The sequence below is a fragment of the Polypterus senegalus genome, chromosome 6 (genome assembly GCF_016835505.1).
Source record: "Polypterus senegalus isolate Bchr_013 chromosome 6, ASM1683550v1, whole genome shotgun sequence".
NCBI lineage: Eukaryota > Metazoa > Chordata > Cladistia > Polypteriformes > Polypteridae > Polypterus > Polypterus senegalus.
The window spans coordinates 112,414,724-112,437,426 of NC_053159.1; the positions used below are offsets into that span (position 1 = coordinate 112,414,724).

The following is a 22,703-nucleotide window of genomic DNA, read 5'->3' on the forward strand; positions in this document are numbered from 1 at the left end:
GCAAAGAAATGCTTTCCCCTCTTTTTCTCTATCCTGCCTCCCTCTCCATCACAGCCTAACAGGCTGTCATTACTCTGCAATTAATGTCACGTATCACTGACTGACGCAAAGGCTTTCAATACTTGTAAAACAAAGAACAAGAGGAGGCTACTGCCCCTGCTGAAGCATCCTTGTATTTATCAGAATCAAGCCGGGCTTTTATTTTATTATTTTCTGAAAATGGTTTAATAAGAAGGGCACTGCAGATTACTGGAACTGAACAGGTATTTGCAAATAAGCATACTATACCATCTTACTAGCCATCTTACTTTCCAGAAGGACACAGAAACATACAGGCATAATTTTACTATCAGTGATTTTGAATAGTCATGGAAGGGAGCAGGAGAAGACAGCTATAAACAAAAAAGATTTTATAGTAAGATAAAATCTGAAGTAGCCATGTAGGTCAAGCACAGGCTGTGACACCAGAAAGTGTTCATCACTAGAAGATTAGGCAGAATTTTGGTTTTAAGGTATGTTCCACAAGATAAAGCTGCTTTTGAGATTTTGATTTAAAAGTGATATAATTTTGCTGAGGATTGGCTCCAGCAGGCCCCCGTGACCCTGTATTCGGATTCAGCGGGTTAGAAAATGGATGGATGGATGGATAATTTTGCTGAGTCATCTTAGCATATGCATTTCTTAAGTTCTGTACTATATGGCTAAATACGTTAACTTGATATTAAAAAAAACATTTGATAGCTGAAGGTCAGAAGTGACAAAAAAGAAGAAGAGGCTACTGCCTCTGCTGAAGAGTTCCTCTGTTTATCTGGTCTGTGGGATGCTGTGTATGCCAGAAAAGAGCTTAAAAATGTGGCAGGGAGAAAGAGAATTGGGCTTCTTGCTGAAAATCTGTGAGCTGAATTACCTGTTGTTTATTTACTGAACTACTGGGAAGTTGGACTCATTTCAGGATCAAGAGGGAGAGGGATCTTTTGACTGAGTACACGTCTAAGATTAATAAATCATGGAAATTATATAAAAATACATTCAAAAGGCTTAAAAGCACAAATAAGTAGTACAATGTTGGCTGAGTTGAAGATGACTATCAGAGCTTGAGTATTATTTTCTTTAACAATTGAGACTTTGCTAAATCCGGAGGGGAATGAGTATAATATTAGTGGGTATACACTGTGAAAAGGTGCTATATGGGCGGCGACATGACACAGACTGACACCGTGAGGCACACATAAAATAAATAAACTTTTTTATTTTCTTCCCCTGTGGGGCACGTCTTCCCCGTGTCCCACAGGTACAACGCAGTCCCAAAAGACACACCAAACAAAACACCACCGCAAAAACACTCTTCCTTTCCTCCACTCCTCTCGGCAGCTTCGTCTCCCTCCTCCCGACTCTGGCTCCTTGAGTGGTGGCTGCAGGCTCCTCTTATAGCCCACCCAGGTGTGGCTGCATCACAGCCCAGACAGGGCTTGTGAAGTCGTTCAGCTCCCCCAGGCGGTGGCCACGTAGCCCAAAAGGCATGAGCTCCAGTGTTCCACGATTGTGGCCCCGACACCACCCAGGGGGCTGCCACCAAGTGTCCCAGGGAATGTAATGACCCTCCCATGGCAGCTTCTCCGGATTCAGTTGCCAAAGGGGCGTCCCGGCCGGGCATGAGCCCCAGCCATCCGTCACAACACTCATTAGGCAAATTTTTAGGAACACCTGTACATCTACTTATCCATGCACTTACCTAATCAGCCAATCACATGGCAACAGCACAGTGCATAAAATCATGCAGGTACAGGTCAGGAGCTTCAGTTGATGTTTACATCAATAACCAGAATAGGGAAAAATGTGATCTCAATGATTTCAACCTTGGCATGTTTTCTCAAATCGGTGCACCGAATTGATGAGGGAGGTCAGAGGAGAATGACTGGAATGGTTACAGCTGACAGAAAGGCTATGGTAGCTCAGATAACCACTCTGTACAGCTGTGGTGACAGTAAAGTATCTCAGAATGCACAACACGTCCAACCTTGACTACAACAGCATGAGACCACAAAGGGTTCCTCTACAGTCAGCTAAGCGGAGAGAGGTGAGGCTGCACTAGGCATAGGTTCACCTACACTGGATGGTTGATGTCAGAAAAAATGCTGTCCTGGTCTGATGAATCTCAGTTTGTGCTGAGGCACACAGATGGTAAGGTCAGCTTTTGGCATCAACAGCATGAATCCATACATCAGTCTGCTGTTGCTGCTGTTATAATGTTTTCTAGGCATCCTTTGGGCCAGTTAATACCTACCAATCACTGCTCAAATGCCACAGCCTGTTTGAGTATTATTGCTGACCATGTGCATCATTTTATGTCCACAATTTACCCATTTTGTAATGGCTACTTCCAGCTTGATAATGCACTGTCTCAAGGCAAAACTGGTACCAAGAACACGGCAATTCATTTGGTGGCCTTCAGTGGATATCCCTGTCACCAGATCTGAATCCAAAAGAACTTGTTTATCATGTGGCAGAATGGGATTCTCAACATGAATGTGAACTGACAAATCTATAGAAACTGTGATGAAATCAGGTCAACATGGACCAGAATCTCAAAAACATCTTTTGGACATCATGTGATAAAGAACCAAGGCTGTTTTGAGAGCCAAAGGTGGTCCTACCCAGTAATGGTATAAGTGTTCCTAATAATTTACTTAGTAATTCCCTCCTTACAGTAGTCTTTTTAATAAGTGCATTTTTATGTAGATCCATTTTGTTTTCTATTAATACCAATTCTTCTGTTGGTTTTCTTAATGGAATTACACTGATTCAGTGGGAGTCAATACTAAGTCTTCATAAGACAAGAATGTGACACATTTTAATGTGTGAACATTGAACACGGAGGAACAAAAGAACAGCTGAGCAGGCATGGCATCTGATAAATATTTATTTGGAAGCTCAGATTTATTTATTTTTTGCTGTTTATATTTAGGCAAAAGGAAATCATTTATCTAGGCAATACTTGGAATGGAAAGTTAATCTTCACCATCATCATCTTCACTACCAATTCTTTACTTGCTGTTATTTGAATAATGACAATGCATTTTGAAGAAAAGCAAAGTAGTCACAGCCACAAATCAGAGCAGCACTTTAGGAAATTGAATTAGATTATATTCTGTAGTATTTAAAAGTAAAAAACTACACTGACTACTTTAATGGTCTGACTTTAGTACAGGCTACTTCTTGTGTACTTAATAAAGAGGACTGCATTCTTAATTATTTTTTATACAAACCAATGCACGTTGCATCCTTTTATGTACTGCATAATCATTGGATGGTGAAGTGTGTAACATTTTGTATGAGATTTCAGATTCTAAATAATTTGACTTGCAAATTTAGTTAATCTATTAAAATTATGTTTTAATATGTGTGGAAACAAGGTATATATTAACATGTATTTGTTTTTGTTTAAAACTTTATTCCTGTGGTATTATTAAAATTTATTTTAATAGCCTAGGGGACAGCAGTATGCTTTTTTTGCCAGCTTTTTGTAAAATCAAATATAAATTACTGAGAGACACCAAGAGAATACAGCATTAATGTTTCAGTTTGCTGATTATAATTTAACAAAAAGTTAATTTGAAATGTATTTCTGCTCCCTTGTGTAAATTTAAAATAATGTATTCTTAGAGACATTTGTGGAAGGTAGGTCACTTCTTAGAATTTTGTATGGTTTGGTTTGTATATGTTATTGTTAATATCAATGCTCATAAGACCATTTTGTCACCCTGAAGAGAGTTCATGGATATGGAAGTGTTTGCTAGATAACAGAATTTCCTGTGGCAGGACCATTGTGTGGGATTTATTTGGCTTTTGCTGTCAACACAAGAGAGAGCTTTATATTTGGGATGGTCATGATTTCATGGGATCACTAAGAAACACTAAGAGAGTAACAAAAAACAATGCTGGTATAAGATAAAAATGTGCTCCTTTATGTACACCATGTGCTCATCTGCTGTATATCATTTATTCACTTTCTGATACTTACTGTAAAAGAGAGCATGAAATAAATATGTCAATAATTCAGTTATTTCCAACCCACTATATCCTAACACAGGGTCACCGGAGGTCTGCTGGAGCCAATCCCAGCAACAAATACCCAGACAGGGCACACACACACACAAAGCACAATTTAGGATCGCCAATGCACCTAACCTGCATGTCTTTGGACTGTGGGAGGAAACCCACGCAGACACAGGGAGTACATGCAAACTCCATCCAGGGAGGACCCGGGAAACGAACTCGGGTCTCCTAATTGCGAGGCAGCAGCGCTACCACTGCACCATCATACCACCCCTTCAATATTTCATTATACTTTAATTTTCTGTTTATTTCTGATCAATTAGACATTAGTTGAAAAGGAAGAGTTACTGAGGGCAGAAAAAATTAAAATAACAAATATAACAGAAAAAAACACCAGAAACTGAGACACAACTTTTTTATATTAGAAATGAATGTGAGATATTTAAAAGGACCTGTCATAAAGCCAACATTAAGTTGGAATCAGTGGCTATAAGAACCTGGACAAATATGGGGCAAAATTAACCTTTTTGAGGTTTCATTGTCAAACGAGTGTAGCATTAATTCATTGTGTGTATGTCTATACATCAGGGAGAAGTTTTCAGAGGCAAAAGAGACATGTTTGTCAGTGACTTCTGAAATGTCTCCACTTATTTTTATTGTCAACTGAGGATGCAACTTTTTTATTCTTACACCTTCACAGAGTGTAAAATGCTTAAACTATTTTTGCTATAGGCAGTTTCCAATTGTAATTTCTAGATTAGTTCAGTTTTAAATTAGATATTGTCAGAACAAAAGAAGTAATTTATGTGATAATTCTACCGACTTGAAGCTCACACCATATAATGAGCAGGAGTATGAAAGACCCCACTGCCCATTTTCAGACCCTATCCGTCTGCCCAGTCTCTGCACTCACTTAACACAACATTATGGCTGTGGGAGTGCAGAAGTCTATTCCAACAATGCCACATTTAAGGCAAGAAGCAAACCTGGATATGCAATTGCATGCATACACCTACAGTGGACTTATTTAGAGTCACCATTCAACCCAACATACATGACTTTGGGATATGGGAGGAAAACTAGCAAACTGATAAAGAAACCCAGACAGACATGGGAAGGACATGCACTGTGTCCTGAGACAGAACCCCCAAGTACTGTGTATATCTTCAGCTGTTCATTTTTATTCTGGTCTTTTTCAATTTATGGCAGAAAAAAAAAACAATGTTATGTATTCTCCAGGTAATAATTAACATGTTAGATATTTTAAGATACCTTTGTATCTTGTTAAACAAAATAGAAATCTAACAGTATTTATCAGATTTGGCTTATCATTTTCATTGTATCTAATTTTAAGGGTTTAGTAAATATTATCATCTTAAACAAAATAAGACTACAAGCAAAAACAAGGCAACATCCTATGAAATATTGTAACAGATTCTTTAAGTGCATTCTCCATAAAGGCGTGAGCAGTTTGCAGTGACACCCAGGTGAGGTACTGCAAAGCCCACCTGACAGAATAGTTTTGATGTCACTGCTTTCAATGTTTAAGCTATGAAAGGTTGAACAGTAGGAGAGTCTTCCAAGATCCGCATCATGTTTGTTTTTTCCCTGCAGCTCCAATCACTTGCCTTATGAAAATGAAAATATGGGCCTTGAAGAGGGATACATGCAAGAATGTGATTGTCATGCTGATTGCTATGACAGGGACCACCGAGATTACAGGTACAGCACAGACTGCCTAATTAAATCGTAACATTTCCTTGTTCATTTTTTCAGTCATCCAGCTACTGATAACTTATTGCACATTATTCAAATTTTTACCTAATAAGGTAGTAAAAATCTTTTTCTGAAAATCCACTGTCATTCTTTTACTTGGCAGGTTTAAATATTCAAAGATACACTAAGAACTATTAACACTACAGCCAGGAATTCTCATCTTCAGTCCTGGGGGCACTGGTTCCTGTAGGCTTTCCTTCTAGCCAGGTTGTGAATGTATGCCATTAACCTAAATGCTTCATTACTTAAAAACATTTATCTATTCTACAAGCCCACAAAACACATTATGATGTGTGCAACCAAAACATTTTTCATTAATAAAATCTGGGTAGTGTTTAATGTTTCGAGCTGAACACTTAATTTTTCAACAAAGCAGTTTTCTTCAGAGCTAAAGATGAGAAGAGAACAAGAAGACGCTGTGGTACCTGAAAACTTTAAAGAAGTACCTGTGCATCCTACTCTTGTAACTGTTGCAATTCAGTCATTAAAATGATTGTTTTTATCCCATCATTACATTTAACTAAATCAGTTTCAGAGCTTGCAAATTTAACATGAGGTGACATGGAAATTGTTAGCTACAGTAGCTCTTACTGTACAAAATTGCCATATTAGAAGGGTTATATTTCATTTTGGCAGAACTGATGCCAATCAAATTCATATTCTGTATTTGTACAAAAAAATGTTATGTGTGTGTATATATATATATATATATATATATATATATATATATATATATATATATACTAATAAAAGGCAAAGCCCTCACTCACTCACTCACTCACTCACTCACTCACTCACTCACTGACTCATCACTAATTCTCCAACTTCCCGTGTGGGTGGAAGGCTGAAATTTGGCAGGTTCATTCCTTACAGCTTCCTTACAAAAGTTGGGCAGGTTTTATATCGAAATTCTACGCGTAATGGTCATAACTGGAAGCAGTTTTCTCCATTTACTGTAATGGAGATGAGCTTCAACGCGTGGGGCGGAGTTTCGTGTGACATCATCACGCCTCCCCGTAATCACGCAGTACATAGAAAACCAGGAAGACCTCAAAAAGCGCTGAAGAAAACATGCATTATATAATTGAGAAGGCAGCGAAACAATAAGAAGCGGCGAAAGTGACATATACAACCATATTCATGAGTTCTGCTACTTGAAACAAAGCACGATGTAAACCTACACTTTAAATTAAGTTCATAGACAGGCTGCGCTGGCGTTTGTAATTTAGTGCCTGCCCATATAAGGCCGTCCGTCAGCGGCAATCCAATAGCAAACTGCCACTAAATATTCACGGGTGAAGGACTGTGCTTATGCAGAGGAAGATGAGATGGTCAGGGTGGTGTTTGGCACAAACTCAGCGAAACTGCGAGAGAAAGTTTTAAGTGCCAGGACTAAGGTAACATTAAATACAGCCATGGACATAGCACGAGATGGCACCAGCACAGCTGGGAACCTTCGATGCATGTACACCGAGCGGCTCACGTGAACTGACGAGTGCACAGATAAAAGCAACAGTTCCAAAGAGCGCTGAACAAAACCGAATTACACAATTGAAAAGGCAGCAAAAATATGAAGCGCGTTGATACATACAAGCATATTCATAAATCCAAAACAAAGCACACGTTGGAAAAAGTCAATGTCCCGCTAAAGGAAGACAGTGTAAAAAAAACCCGTGCATGCAGTGTGTCAGGTCTCAGATAAAGAAGAAGACGAGCTGTTTATTGATGCAGTAAGAAACGAATCGATGAATGAAACCTGTCATCTTTACAACGATTGACAAACACGGAATGTAACTTGAACACAACACATCCTACAAATACGAACCTGATTGAAAGAAATAATGATAATCAAATCCTTGATGACAGCAACACTCAGTAACACTCACAAAACAAATACTGTATATTGACAGTCATGTTACGTTATTTTTAAAATGTTCCCTTTTCTTTTCTAGCTTTTTAACACACTACTTCTCGCTATGATACGCTGGTATATATATATGTATATATATATATATATCCCGATCTACATACTCGAATAATGGATACTTTATTCGCCATCAATGATTGTTTTGGTAAAGCCATACTCAGTGTATTCATTAGATGAACGGTAAAAAAGTAAGAGCGAGGGAGGATGACTTATTGAGGCATGCAGGCTGTAGTGCGCGTCAACTCTATCTGAATTGCGATCACATTTGAAAAATATATCTTTTCAAGTTCTATTTAGTCCATATGTGTCAAACTCAAGGGCGCGGGCCACATCCGCCCGGCGTGTAATTATATCCGCCCGAGATCATTTTATATACTGTATTATTGTTATTAAAGCCCGGTATATGAAGCGCTGGTAACACAATAAACTACAGATCCCATAATGCAGCGCTTCAGCTGCCTTGCCAACACTTACCGTTAATCAAGTCTACCTTATGATGCTGCAAGTTATTGCGGCTAGCTCACACGATGCTGAAGAGAAAAGTTGATTCTGAAAATAGAGCCTTTAAAACCGATGGGAGGCTGAGTATATGTTTACTGAACCCGTGTGTCTCATTTGTGGAGCTAATGTGGCTGTAATTACAGAATTTAATCTAAGACGGCACTATGAGACAAAACATCAGGGTTAACCTGAATGCAATGCAGAAGATACAGAAAGCAGCATAATTAAATAAGAATCTGACACTTCAGCGGACGTTTTAACCCGTGCACAATCACAAAGTGATTTCAAGTGAAGCTGCTTTTATGGGAGACACAAATGCACCAGTGCACCTTGCCCCACTTTCCCTGTTGCCAAGTAATGTTAAACCAAGTCGTCACTACGGTGTTCCCAAACACGCACTTTGCTGATAAACTGAGCGCACTGAGTTTGCACGGCGCTTTGGTGACTTTGAAGAACAAAAAGTCCGTCTACATGCGGCTCAACCTTGTGCATGTTTGGTAGCACATATCTGTGTGAGAAGCTCTTCTCAGTGATAAAGACTAACAAAACAGCACACAGGAGTCGCCTCACTGATGAGCACCTGCAATCCATCCTGAGAATCTCCACAACACAGAACCTCACACCAAACATAAACGAACCTGTGGCCAAAAAAAGATGCCAGGCGTCCAGCTCTAAAATGACATATGAGCAAAGACAACTGAATGATTTGATTTGTTATTGCTGAAAGGAACACATTTTATTTATATTTCTAGGTTTTGTTATGCAGCATGTTCATATTTGAATTTGTATAATTTTGACAGGATATATTTTTATGGAGAGCAAAATCTTTTGGGATATTTAAAATCTAAGTTTATTTTTTATATAAAATTACATAAGAGTAAAGAAATGTGAATGTTTGTTCTTTTAACGTTTACTTTATTTCTAACTTGTATAATTTAGACAGGATATATTTTTATGGAGAGCAAAATATTATAAGTTGTTTAAGGTTTGAGTTGATTTATTCACGAATAATATTCCTGTCTGTTTTTACCATTCCTACCAAAGATATTTCTGTCGACTAAATAAAAATTCCTTCTATTTAAAATTTAAATAGAACTTGAACAAATCGATAGTTCATAATATCCACGCAGACTTGCACGTAAGAGCGGGAGTTATCCGTTTTAACAAGCAGCGTATTGCACTGATACGAAATAGCTGTGTGTGTATATATGTAGATATGTATGTATATGTATATATATGTTTATATATGTATGTGTGTATGTATGTATATATATATGTATTTGTGTGTGTATGTATGTATGTGTATGTATTTATGTGTGTGTGTATATGTATGTGTATATATGTAGATATATATATGTATGTATATATGTGTATATGTATAGATATGTATATATATATGTTTATGTGTGTGTGTGTAAATATATATATATATATGACAACAACACTCATCACTCACAACAGTGACAAAACAATTACATTGACAATCATGTTACGTTATTTTCAAAATGTTTCCTTTTCTTTTTCATTGCTTCTTTAACACACTACTTCTCCGCTGCGAAGCGCGGGTATTTTGCTATTATATATATACAGCAGAGTCTCGCTTATCCGACATAAACTGGCCATCAGAACGTCGGATAAGCGAAAAACTCGGATAATGGGAGGTGTTAAGAAAAAGCCTATTAAATGTCAAACTATGTTATAATTTTACACATTACCTTGGAACCTCGGTTCATGAACGTCTCTGAACACATACAAATCGGGTTATGACCAAAACGTTTGCCAAACTTTTGCATCTGTTCACGACCACACACTAGGTATATGAACGAGCCAGTTTCCCTTTCAGTTTATGCGCGCAGATGATTTCTGCACATGTACAGTCTCTCCCTGTGCATTCCCTGTGCAGCAAGAGAGAAAGAGCATGAGAGAGACACAGACAGACACACACACACACGCACACACGCAGGAGAGAGACACGGGCGCACGCACGCACGCACACATGTGTGTGAGAGAGACAAGGCAGGCGCACACACACACACACACACACGCGCGAGAGACACACAGGCAGGCACACGCACACACGCGCGCAAGAGAGACACAGGGGCGCACACACACACGCCAGAGAGGGCTGGCCACATAATCCACTGTAATCATGTTTTACAACAAAACAGAAAAATTTAACTGAAAAAATTAACTTAGCAACAGAAAATAGACTACGCTCACGCTCGCAACTTGCAGTTCTTGTTGCCGATTGATGTGTTTTTTTTGTTTTTTGTGGTGGGACGTCCGATAATACAGAATGTTGGATAAGCAAAGGTTGGATAAGCGAGACTCTACTGTATATACAGTGCATCCAGAAAGTATTCACAGCGCATCACTTTTTCCACATTTTGTTATGTTACAGCCTTATTCCAAAATGGATTTAATTCATTTTTTTCCTCAGAATTCTACACACAGCACCCCATAATGACAACGTGAAAAAAGTTTACTTGAGGTTTTTGCAAATTTATTAAAAATAAAAAAAAATGAGAAATCACATGTACATAAGTATTCACAGCCTTTGCTGAATACTTTGTTGATGCACCTTTGGCAGCAATTACAGCCTCAAGTCTTTTTGAATATAATGCCACAAGCTTGGCACACCTATCCTTGGCCAGTTTCGGCCATTCCTCTTTGCAACACCTCTCAAGCTCCATCAGGTTGGATGGGAAGCGTCGGTGCACAGCCATTTTAAGATCTCTCCAGAGATGTTCAATCGGGTTCAAGTCTGGGCTCTGGCTGGGCCACTCAAGGACATTCACAGAGTTGTTCTGAAGCCACTCCTTTGATATCTTGGCTGTGTTCTTAGGGTCGTTGTCCTGCTGAAGGTGAACCGTCGCCCCAGTCTGAGGTCAAGAGCTCTCTGAAGCAGGTTTTCATCCAGGATGTCTCTGTACATTGCTGCAGTCATCTTTCCCATTATCCTGACTAGTCTCCTAGTTCCTGCCACTGAAAAACATCCCCACAGCATGATGCTGCCACCACCATGCTTCACTGTATGGATGGTATTGGCCTGGTGATGAGCAGTGCCTGGTTTCCTCCAAACATGACGCCTGGCATTCACACCAAAGAGTTCAATCTTTGTCTCATCAGACCAGAGAATTTTGTTTCTCATGGTCTGAGAGTCCTTCAGGTGCCTTTTGGCAAATTCCACGCGGGCTGCCAGGTGCCTTTTACTAAGGAGTGGCTTCCGTCTGGCCACTCTACCATACAGGCCTGATTGGTGGATTGCTGCAGAGATGGTTGTCCTTCTGGAAGGTTCTCCTCTCTCCACAGAGGACCTCTGGAGCTCTGACAGAGTGACCATCGGGTCACCTCCCTGACTAAGGCCCTTCTCCCCCGATCGCTCAGTTTAGATGCCCGGCCAGCTCCACGAAGAGTCCTGGTGGTTTTGAACTTCTTCCACTTACGGATGATGGAGGCCACTGTGCTCATTGGGACCTTCAAAGCAGCAGAAACTTTTCTGTAACCTTCCCCAGATTTGTGCCTCGAGACAATCCTGTCTCGGAGGTCTACAGACAATTCCTTTGACTTCATGCTTGGTTTGTGCTCTGACATGAACTATCAACTGTGGGACCTTATATAGACAGGTGTGTGCCTTTCCAAATTATGTCCAATCAACTTAATTTACCACAGGACTCCAATCAAGCTGCAGAAACATCTCAAGGATGATCAGGGGAAACCTGCACCTGAGCTCAATTTTGAGCTTCATGGCAAAGGCTGTGAATACTTATGTATGAATACTTTCTGGATGCACTGCATATATATATATATATATATATATTTATATATAAAATATATATAATAAATATATACTATGATTAAATCTTGCCTGAAGAAGGGGCCTGAGTTGCCTTGAAAGCTTTGCATGTTGTAATCTTTTAGTTAGCCAATAAAATGTGTGATTTGCTTGGCTTTTCTGTGTGTGTGTAGATATATATATATATATATATATATATATATATATATATATATATATATATATATTGTGATGAAAACTGGGATGTCAGCGAGCCCCAAACCCTAACACCAACACACAATTACAGTCCCGGGTTCAAATAAAGGTTGGTTTATTCACCAAAATCCTATCCAAAGTTGCAAAAGCACGAAAACACAGGTTTTCTCTCTCCACAATTCAATTCACCCCTACAATTTCTCTCACCTCCGCACTGCCCTCCTCCAGTCGAGTGGTGCCTCTCTTCCTCCCAGCTCCAACTCGCCTTGCCAAGGGAGTGCATTCCCTTTTATTAAGGACCCAGGAATGCTTCCGGTGCCAGGGCCATTGCCTGATGGAAGCACTTCCAGGTCATATGGAATTCCATCACAGCAAGGAGCTTGTCTCCCTGCAGTGTCCTCTTGCGGCTCCCAATGACCCCAGCAGGGCTGCTCCCCCAGACTACATCTTCCTGCATGCTCTGCTGGCTTTCCATTGGTCACCGATATTCTGGGTTTCTGCCATCTAGTGTGCTGGGGGAGTAAAAGCCCCTAGCAATATTTTTCCATTTCAATGGGCTGTCTGTCCATCTCTTCCAGTTCTTCCTTCCGGGTCTGCTCCCTTTCTCCTCCCTGGCCGGGATGCTTAGCTTTCCATTAGAAGTCTCCTGTCCGGGCATGGAACCATCCCCTCTCCTGGCCAGTATGCCCATCCAGCCCATGTGACATCTACAATATATATATACTGTATATATCTCTATTACTACAATATATACAGTGTAAGCACTGAAGATTGGTTTGTTAAAATGCTTTTTGAATTGATGACGTATTTTTTCAGCAAGGAAGGAAAACATTAAGCAACAGAATGCTTACGTCTGATTTTATTCATTTATTTTACCATTATGCCCTTTTAGATTAAGTGGTTTTGAAAATGTTATTTTTTTTCTTGGCCTGTTGGCATTTACTCTAATACTAGCAGCTATGTTCATTTTTTATATCTCTCACTCTCTCTCTTTCTATTAGTCATAGGCTATTGACTTTGATATTTGTTGTGGCAAGTGAAGTTGTGTAAAGGTAGCAATATTAAAGCCCTCCAGAACAGCCATTATTTTACATAGTACTGTACTTCTCAATAGTGATCATTGTTCTAAATTACTTTAGAATTATAAAACTGCATTGCCATTGTGCATATATGTTTTCAGTTTGAGAATAAGTATAATAAGTGATCTGTTAATTGTTTAATTCCGTATCCATTAAATTAAATTCCATCTCAGAATTGGAGGACAAACACTACCTAAGAGACATCAATAGGACTTGATCTCAGAGCATCCTGTGTACTATGCAGGCCCTTTAACCTCCTAATCCATGCACACAGACCTGTTGCATTTTAATTGAATTCATTATTTAAGTATGTTATATTTATAACTGATATACTGGATACTGCTTTCCAACAATTGTTCTATGTATATTATTTAACAAAAATTTTCATTAACAAATGAAACTTTTTATCTGCTGTTAATGACTATAAGCATGGCTGCATCAACTTTATTACATTTAATTAAATTAAGGAAAAACAAAAATAGTCTAAGTGACTAGCTAATAATGAAAGACAACTTCATGCAGTTATATGCTTAATCTGCCATCAGACATGATATAGTTATACAAAACCTATCCCAGTGCTATTTGCAAACATCTGTGACGTCTCACAAGAGAATATTTACCTCCCGCTGAATTACTGCAGCTTCAATTTTCTGTAAACTATCTTGAATTGGAAATAAGTAACAACTCTTGAACTCTTAATCATAGTGTGTTGTGACAGCTCATATTCTCTAGCAAACCCCATTCTTTTGGTTATGAAAACTAATATTTGGTGAAATCTATCAAATTCTTAAAGCAAAGGAAGTAAAGTATATTAAACCCACAGACGGTCCTGACAGTTTATTGTGATGCATCTTTTCCTTCTTATGAATTACTGTTTGTATTTTGTTTTCCAAAGGTGAATATTCCATATGTAAAGCTTTCTAAAATTTTGTGTTTTTCTTTTTCTTTGCTACTGCTTTGATTACTACAGCCACCACCATATTAGATTTTGAAAAATAAGATCAAAAATGTTTATCACGAAGGATCTATTCCATTTTGTTATAGCTTTTCATCGCACTGAACATTGGGAATGGTCTCCAAATATCCAGCAAATCAATGACCTTAAATATGTCTGCCTTTCATTGTGTCATATACCATGTGAGAGCTACATTATATTTTACAACTGAATAATACAAAGTCACCAAAATCAAATTGATCTTTATTGGTTCTTTCATTCCGCAGAATCAGATCCAGTAGCTCCCCTTCACCTCCACCCAAAAAGAAGAAGAAAAAGAAATGCAGTCGCAGGAGAAGTCGGTATGTATAGTGGCAAAAACTCTTGAAAAAGAATGACAAAAATTTTTGAATATAAGCAAAAGAATACCATCTAGTTTCTTCACACAAACACTACATTCCCCGCACAAAATCTTTAGAACATTTAAAATTAAGTGGGTATAAAAGACAAGTGGCGTTATTTGCTGATGCACTCAAGCCTGTAAGATCAACAGCTGGAGGATGTGGAAACACTGCCAAAGAGACAAACAGCAGATTGTGCAAGGATCAAGCAAAAAACTTGCTGAAGTAGTATGCAAGATCAACATTGGATTGAGGATAGCCACCTAGCACATGAGTCATGACAAAAACAATAATTAAGGGCAAGGAAGAAATAAACAGATCAAAAAATAACAGTGAAAACATCACAAAACCAAGCAAACAATATACAGAAGATAAACTTTTGTAGATTTTAACATTCAGTTTCTTCATTTTTATTGTTATTTTGCCTAATTGTGACATCAAGATGGAAGTTACCAAGTATATCAGTGTAGTAATCTGTTTTTTGGAAGCTCATTTGGGAGAATTTGTTGATGGCAGAAAACCTCTGCTAAAGTTTATAGTGACTGCAGGATTAAGGTGGCATTTGAATATACAGTGGTGTAGAAGATGTGGCATACCAAGTAAGATGTTTCCCTGAAAGTTACAGCTTTCAAGCTGGCTCCCCAGTTTATTGGACCTTACATCGTTTTGAAACATACAGATCCAGTTTCATATTGCCTGGCTCTCCCAAGCCATTTTAGGATTCAACTTATTTTCCATGTGTTCTGTTTAAAATCAGTTTACTCCAGTCCTTTTCTGAAAATGGCCAAGTCACCTCCTGTAGATGATGATGGAGAACAGGAGTTTGAAGTAAAAAAAATGTTAAACTGTTTTTGTGCCAGTGCAGCTCTAGTAGCTGGTTACCCAAGAGCTGAGTAAATGATAGGAGCCTTATTATATACATAAGTAATAAGTACCCTCAAATACAGTAAGTCTCCGGATGAGTTAATAAATATCATCAGCGGCTGATAGTAAATATGAGCTGGGGACAACAGTGGGAAATGAGACAAGATGTAACATACTATATGCTTTTTACAGACTTCACAGCTTGAAGTTGTGTGACTGGAGCACATTTAACCTTCGTGTAATCCTTTAGTCCCTCTAATTGTGTTACTTGCTGTTCCAGTGGCATTTTTGTCATGAAAATTACTGGTGGAGCCACATTAACCTGGGAGAGTGCCAGAGGCAGACCAGTCCTGAGAAACTGTACGTGTGTGTGTGTGTGTGTGTGTGTGTGAGTGGGTGTGTTGGTAAGTAAGTGAATGCATGAGTATGAGAAAGAGGGAGATGATCAAAGTATAGGAAACACTTTTTTACTTAAATCAATTAACCTATGTATGTAAACTGCGTGGTACGATTATGATTTGTATCGGCTTATGAAATTGTGGCAAGTGAGTGCTGGTGGAGTAGCTTCTGACCACAGTGATCACTGGAGCAACATTAAATGAACCAGAGCTGTGACAGTCATGTTGGAGGGCAGCCAAGGAAGAAACTGGCCTTCAGTCAGCCTAACACGAAGAAGGGAGGGAGAGACACTGAATTTCACAATATATTAGGTCATAAGCATCCGTGATGATAAAACATCAGCTGAATAATGCCATAAAAAGATCACACAAAAGAACTATTGAGATTTTGTCTTACAGTATAGCAACCAAAGGACATTTAAATAAAAGGCATTTTAACATCAATATCAAAAGAATCAACACCAAAGCAAAAAAAATGAATAATCATAATTTTTTGTTAATAGGCAAAGTAAGTAAGCAATCAAAGTGGTTCTTGATAATGATGATGACTACATCAAAACAGTAAGATGTGCAAGTTCACATACCATTTAAGTTACTTCACAAAAACTCAATGAGCCACTTTAAAGGACATACCAAAGGCGAAACTGTAAAGTGCAGGCAGCACATGTGCTCACATGAGTAAGGGTATGAGATAGATAGATAGATAGATAGATAGATAGATAGATAGATAGATAGATAGATAGATAGATAGATAGATAGATACTTTATTAATCCCAAGGGGAAATTCACAAACAAAAATGAACACTGCAGGGTCGAATAGCTTGCAAAATAGACTGATATTAGGCTATAGGCACCAGGCACAAAGAAAATTGCACATATTTAAATAGGAAATTGCATTAAGCATATCGTGTGAAATTGGAAATTGTGAATATGATAATTAAATTGAGTATTCTATAAACATTTTAACAAAATATTAAATCAATGAGGTGGGTTTACTAATTCAATTTTTGCACAGCATCTCCATGTTCTGTGAAATGGCAAGCAGTCTCCCACTTGCCTTTAATGCAAAGATGCCAGTGTGCAGTCCACTTTTGGTCTACTATGTATGGTAAATTTTTAAAGATTTTTTTTTTTGTTTTAACCATTGTTGACTTTAACTAGCATCAAAGTACTAGGGTGTAGTGAGAAGTTAAGTAAAATGAAAACTTTTATTGGCTAACTAGAAAGATTACAATATCCAAGCTTTTGTGGCAATTCAGGCATCTTCTTCAGGCAAGATCAGGCCTGAGTTGCCTTGAAAGCTTACATATTGTAATCTTTCTAGTTAGCCAATAAAAGGTTTCATTTTACTTAACTTCTCACTACTAGCATCAGATGTAATCCACCAATGCAGTATTTAAAGTAAGTATTGGTTAAAATGAACAGTGAATAATTATTACAGTAATTATTAATGTCACCAACTTTGCATCTAATAAGACATCGCAGTTTCTAACTCTGTGCTGTTCCTATCAGCTAGGAGGTTTCGTCACTCCTGCCAATCTTCTGTGGGCTTTTCTGCTCTGGGTGACCTTTGCCCTTACATCCAGGGGGAATATTGCAAGCCTCTCCCAAAGTCACAACCTCTGTTTTGCAGTGGAGACTTGCCTATGGGCCTTTACAGAGATGATCACCTACAGGACTTATTGTCACTTTAAGGTTCCCAGACTGTCAAATGTTATACCTCTACCACTACCTGTTTGTTCTTATTCTTTCCTCTGAAATCTTTATGCAAGACTTTAGGCTACCCTTTGCCACCCTGGTGGTTTGTTTGTTCTTTTAAATCTTATGACAGATAACAACAACAACATTTATTTATATAGCACATACAGTATTCATACAAGAAAATGTAGCTCAAAGTGCTTTACAAAGTGAAGAATAGAAAAATAAAAGACACAGTAAAAAATAAAATAAGTCAACATTAATTAACATAGAATAAGTAAGGTCCGATGGCCAGGGTGGACAGAAAAAACAAAAAAAAACTCCAGACGGCTGGAGAAAAAAAATAAAATCTGCAGGGATTCCAGACCAAGAGACCGCCCAGTCCTTTCTGAGCATTCTACCTAGAAGTCTAACATATGATCTATAAGTAAGACACATGAACTCATGAACGTGACATTGCCATGAAAGGTCACTCTCCAAGTCTTAACGAATAGAAAGGACACAGACTCATACAATGTTTATTTCAAGGGCAACATTTATGAGAGCATAACAATTTGTCCATAATGGGTGTGGGCCATAAGAACCATTACAATGCTGTCCCAAATCACAGAAAATACCAAAATAGAGTGGGAAAGGGTCAAACATAGGTATTTTATTAAAGAAATAATAAGTATAAGAGGGAGAAATAAGGGATAACACAAAGTAACAGCTAAAGACAGAAAACAATAAAACTTCAACTCCCTAAACAATTGCAATAGTGCCTCCTTTGTTGGCCCCTCTACATCTAGCTGGTAAACCCTTGCTCACTTACCACCTCATTTCAGGTCTTATGGTCTCTGATTGATGGTCTTTTTAAGAAAATGTTTTAGAATATAAGCCTTGTTTTGCAAGGGTATCCCAGGTGTTATTTTGTATAAAAATATAAGTCCTGGTTAATGGTAGTAGGTTTCTTAATTGATCAGCTGTCTCCAAAAATGAAGTACTGCACCATGAAATCATCTGTAAGTATTCATTAATCTTCTTCTATAATACGCTACCGTGCCTGTCCGTTTGTCTGTCCAGGATTTTAAATCACTTGTAGCTCTCAAACCGTTTGACCTATTGACTTGAAATTTGCTATACATATACTACGTGACGTCTGCTATCTGCTTTCAGGGTGATGATTGATCTCCAAGGTTATTCCTCTTTTTATTTTTATTTTATTTTATGGTAGACTCAACTCTTGGCAACAGTCAGCAGGGTGGTCGTGCGGCGCATGTGTACGGGCGCCATTCTTATCCCTACCACCTTCACTGTTACTTCCTCTATCTCTTCATATCTTAAATCATTCGTGAGGCAGATTGAAAATAAAAAAAATATTCTTAGCAATGTGAGAATGTTTTAAGTAATTGATAATATTCACGGAAATCAAAAGATTTAAGACAAAATAACATTTTCAGCAAGGTCAGGGTGTCAGCTTTTGCAGGGCCCACTTACACAGATCCCTGACAGGAAAAATTTAGTATCCCCAATCAAAATAAAGCTCTCATCTTTAAGGATCTGGAAGGAAAATTGGAGTGTTGTACTGAAGCACAGAATTATTTGCTGATGAAGTTAGACAGGATGGGTCATTATTATCATTAATTATTTGACTGCCATCTTCATCAAAGGCAATTTACAACCTTTGAGACACCACTGGTAACATTTCATTGGTTTTTCCAGTTGAAGCAAATGAAATGACTCGTTCATGGCTTCACAGTGTCAGTAGCAGGATTTGAAACCTCAGGGTTTGAAGTCGAACGTGTAAAGCCATAACCACTACAACACACTGCCTGCCAATAAAGTTAAGCACAAACTTTAAGTCTTTTAACAGATAGGAAGTCAAAGCCAAAGGAAAACCTGAAAACAAATAAATGTGTTCAAGAAGCTAACCTTTTTGCACTGTTTTCTTTAGGAAAACAAAGTGCAGACTAAATGAACCGTGTTTCTATCTTGTAAAAGGAGACCACCACCATATGTCATGGACGACCAGGACCCTTGCCCGGTCAGGGCAGGAAGATTATGTATGGAAGGGCATTACCTCCCCCAGAGCACTAGAGTTGCAGCAGTGCCTCGGACTCCCACAGGGCTCCATGGGAATTGGAGTTTGGAGCAGCCCTGTTGGGTTCCGTGGGCACTGCCAGGAAGTGCTGCAGGAACGGCTGAGCACTGTGTTGCAGCACTGCTACCACACTGAGAAGTGATGCCAGAAGAAGATCCATGAACACCTCAAGCACTTCACAATAAAAGGAGCCAGCCACCACTACTCTGGGAGCCAGAGTCGGGTGGGGGGTGGGGGGGGTGTACAAAGCTTGCTAGAGGAGGAGTGGAGGCAAAGGAGAGAGAGGAAGAAGAAAAATAAGGCACTGTATTGTGCCTTTGGTGCTTTAGTACTGTGCTGCTGTGGGGAGCGAGGGAAAAGTGCTTCCCCACGTGAATAAAAGCATGTGATGTCTTGCGAAACTTGTGCATGGTGTCTGCTCATGTCAGGTTTGGGTGGCTGGAGCGCTCCCTATCTGGTCACATATGTCTTTTAAACAAATGCACACAAGCTACACAAATGCAGAGACTTTGTAAAATTGGGGTCACATTAAAAAAAAAAAGAAAAAAAAGAACACAAAATGGCAAAAGCACTGAAGAAATTGCAGCAAATGGTAAAAAATAAAGAAAAGAGAAGTTACTTAACATAAGTACCCAGCAAATATACCCACACAAATACTGTGTGGGATCCACTGAAACACCATAAACGCAGGCAGCAAGAGGGAAGCAGTTTACTTAAAGGATCTGAAGTACAGCTATGTACATGAACTTTGACTTATGTTTATCTTTTATTGTGTCTTCTATTTCTCTATTCATTTTGTAAAGCACTTTGAGCTACATTTTTTTGTATGAATATGTGCTATATAAATAAATGTTGATTGATTGATTGATTGATGAATGAAGCCGTGACACAAGCTGAGACACAGTGTAACGTACATGCTAGGTAGGGTGAGTGAAAATGGGTATGAGTGTGCCATGCTCACCTATGAACTGGCATGCTGTCCAGGCCCGGTTTTTGCATTGGGCCTAATGCTGCCAAAATAATCTCTGACTCCCTTTGACCCTGAGCTCGATTAAGCAGGTTGCAAAAATGGATAGAAGAATATACACATTCAAGAATATAAGAGATAGTTTATGCAAAGAATAAGTTACAATAATAGTAATAGTAGTGAATGTAAATGCATGTGCAACTACAGTAAATAATTTTTCCTTTTTTTCTATGTATTTGAAAGAGTTAATAATTACCTTTTTAATCAATTACATAGTTAAAAGATAATGATCTACCAAAAGCAAGCACAGGAAGGTAACTTTATTAAATTTCAATACCAGAGAGGAATTTTAATAATGTTCTACAGACCACAATGAAAAAATGAGTGCTTTGTAACGAGAGTATGGAACTAGACAATTAAAATGTAGTACCCAATGTGGAGTATACCTTGAAATCATAATGATTGTCAGTAACGCTGAAACTAACATTAAGCAGAATGAAATTTTATGACATGATTGAAGTAATTTTAAAGCAAAATTAAATTGGACCTCTCACTTCTTGGCACAAAATTGTTAAATAATATTTTATGGATGACAGAAGAGAGAGCAAAGCTGGTCTAAGACATGTATTTAAAACTGGTTATTTTTTAGTAGCTGGAGGCAGGAATCGTATTTTTCATGTGAAAACCTGATATTTTTTACTGTTATATACTACCAGTCATAATCTTGGCATTGTGCAACCACATTGCTCACAAAGTGTTTTTATTAGCAATGGAAACACTTTCAGGTAAAGGTCTGTTTAGTGTTTGCATATTCTGTTTACTATAATGAACAACAAAAGATTTTATTTGCACAATTACACCATATAAGTTAATCTATTATTAGTTTTATTTTAAAATAAATTAAATTCAGTTTTTCCAAGGTGCTGGTCCATCACAGGGCATGTCCAGTTTTAATTGACCAAGTACCTAAAATCAGCTCCTCAGCTTGCCAGTTAGTGTTTGTCTGTTAGCATCTAGGAAGAAATTTGGCCTGTTTTTCCTCCACATTCACTGGTATAAACTCATGTTCACTTCCAAATAATGACTAGATCTGTAAAACCAACAGTAAACACTTTTGACTTATAAGAATTAAAGCAAATGTATGAGATATATGCAGATAGTGACAATTTACTCCTCACCTGTATTTTCTCGAGGATGTTGAGCTCCTCTGCAACACTCGGCACTCCACATGCTGCACTTGCATTTAAATGAACAAAGCTAACAGTGCAATTGTTCTTTGGTGTTGATGTCCGGCACATTGCTTAAAAAAGTTTACGCTACATCCATAGCTGGTATGTTACATAATACCACCTGAGCCAAAGTGCATTTTTGCCTAACATCTACTCCCCCTACAACCAAAGCTATCCATACTGGGCATGAGACGATGCACTTAATTCACATGCAGTACATACTGTTATACATGCTTCATGATACAGTGCATTCTCTGAACATTGGACAAACATATACATAATAGCTGTTGTAAAATTAAAGACCTTGATACAAAAAGTGGTTGGAGTAGCCACCCGTATACTTGAGTAAGGCTACAAAAATTGAGGTTTGGTAGCACAGAACTATACAGGTTGTGTCCAAAACAGAACTGATTTCATAGTAGGAAGCTGTCTTGCTTTTAAGGCAGGTCGGCAGAAGTGAGGTCATTGGGGCCAGAACTGGACGTGACGTTCTCAGGGCACAACCAGAGGTGAGGTCATTATGGGTTTTGGGTGTGGAACTGAGGTCATTGGGGGCGGGAACTGGAAGTGGCCATGCAGAATTTCCCATGTTTGGTCTGCAGGGTTAAAAGAGAAAGGTTTACTGCACCCTGCCAACCCCTGGCCTGATGTGGAATTACCTTCTTTTGGTCCTTCTAGCTGCCTCCCATGCGCACGTATGTGACACTGTTAATAGTAGCTTTATTGTAGTAAAACACAAAATTTGCATTAAAAACAATACAAATCTATAATCTGAATGTGAAATGATATTCAGTTGTATCAA

The 22,703-nt window shown here is 38.4% G+C and overlaps 1 protein-coding gene across 5 annotated transcripts in view; it reads left to right on the top strand.

The window, feature by feature from the left end:
- Nucleotides 1–22,703, top strand: part of srrm3 (serine/arginine repetitive matrix 3) — a 474,513-nt gene that overhangs the window by 360,792 nt on the left and 91,018 nt on the right. For 4 of the 5 annotated variants that reach the window (XM_039756797.1, XM_039756799.1, XM_039756796.1 and 1 more), the window contains 2 exons: nucleotides 5,671–5,778; nucleotides 14,552–14,626. In XM_039756797.1, coding sequence (XP_039612731.1) covers nucleotides 5,671–5,778; nucleotides 14,552–14,626 — 183 coding nt within the window. The remainder of the gene's footprint in view (nucleotides 1–5,670; nucleotides 5,779–14,551; nucleotides 14,627–22,703) is intronic. The other variant, XM_039756801.1, reaches the window with a different exon arrangement.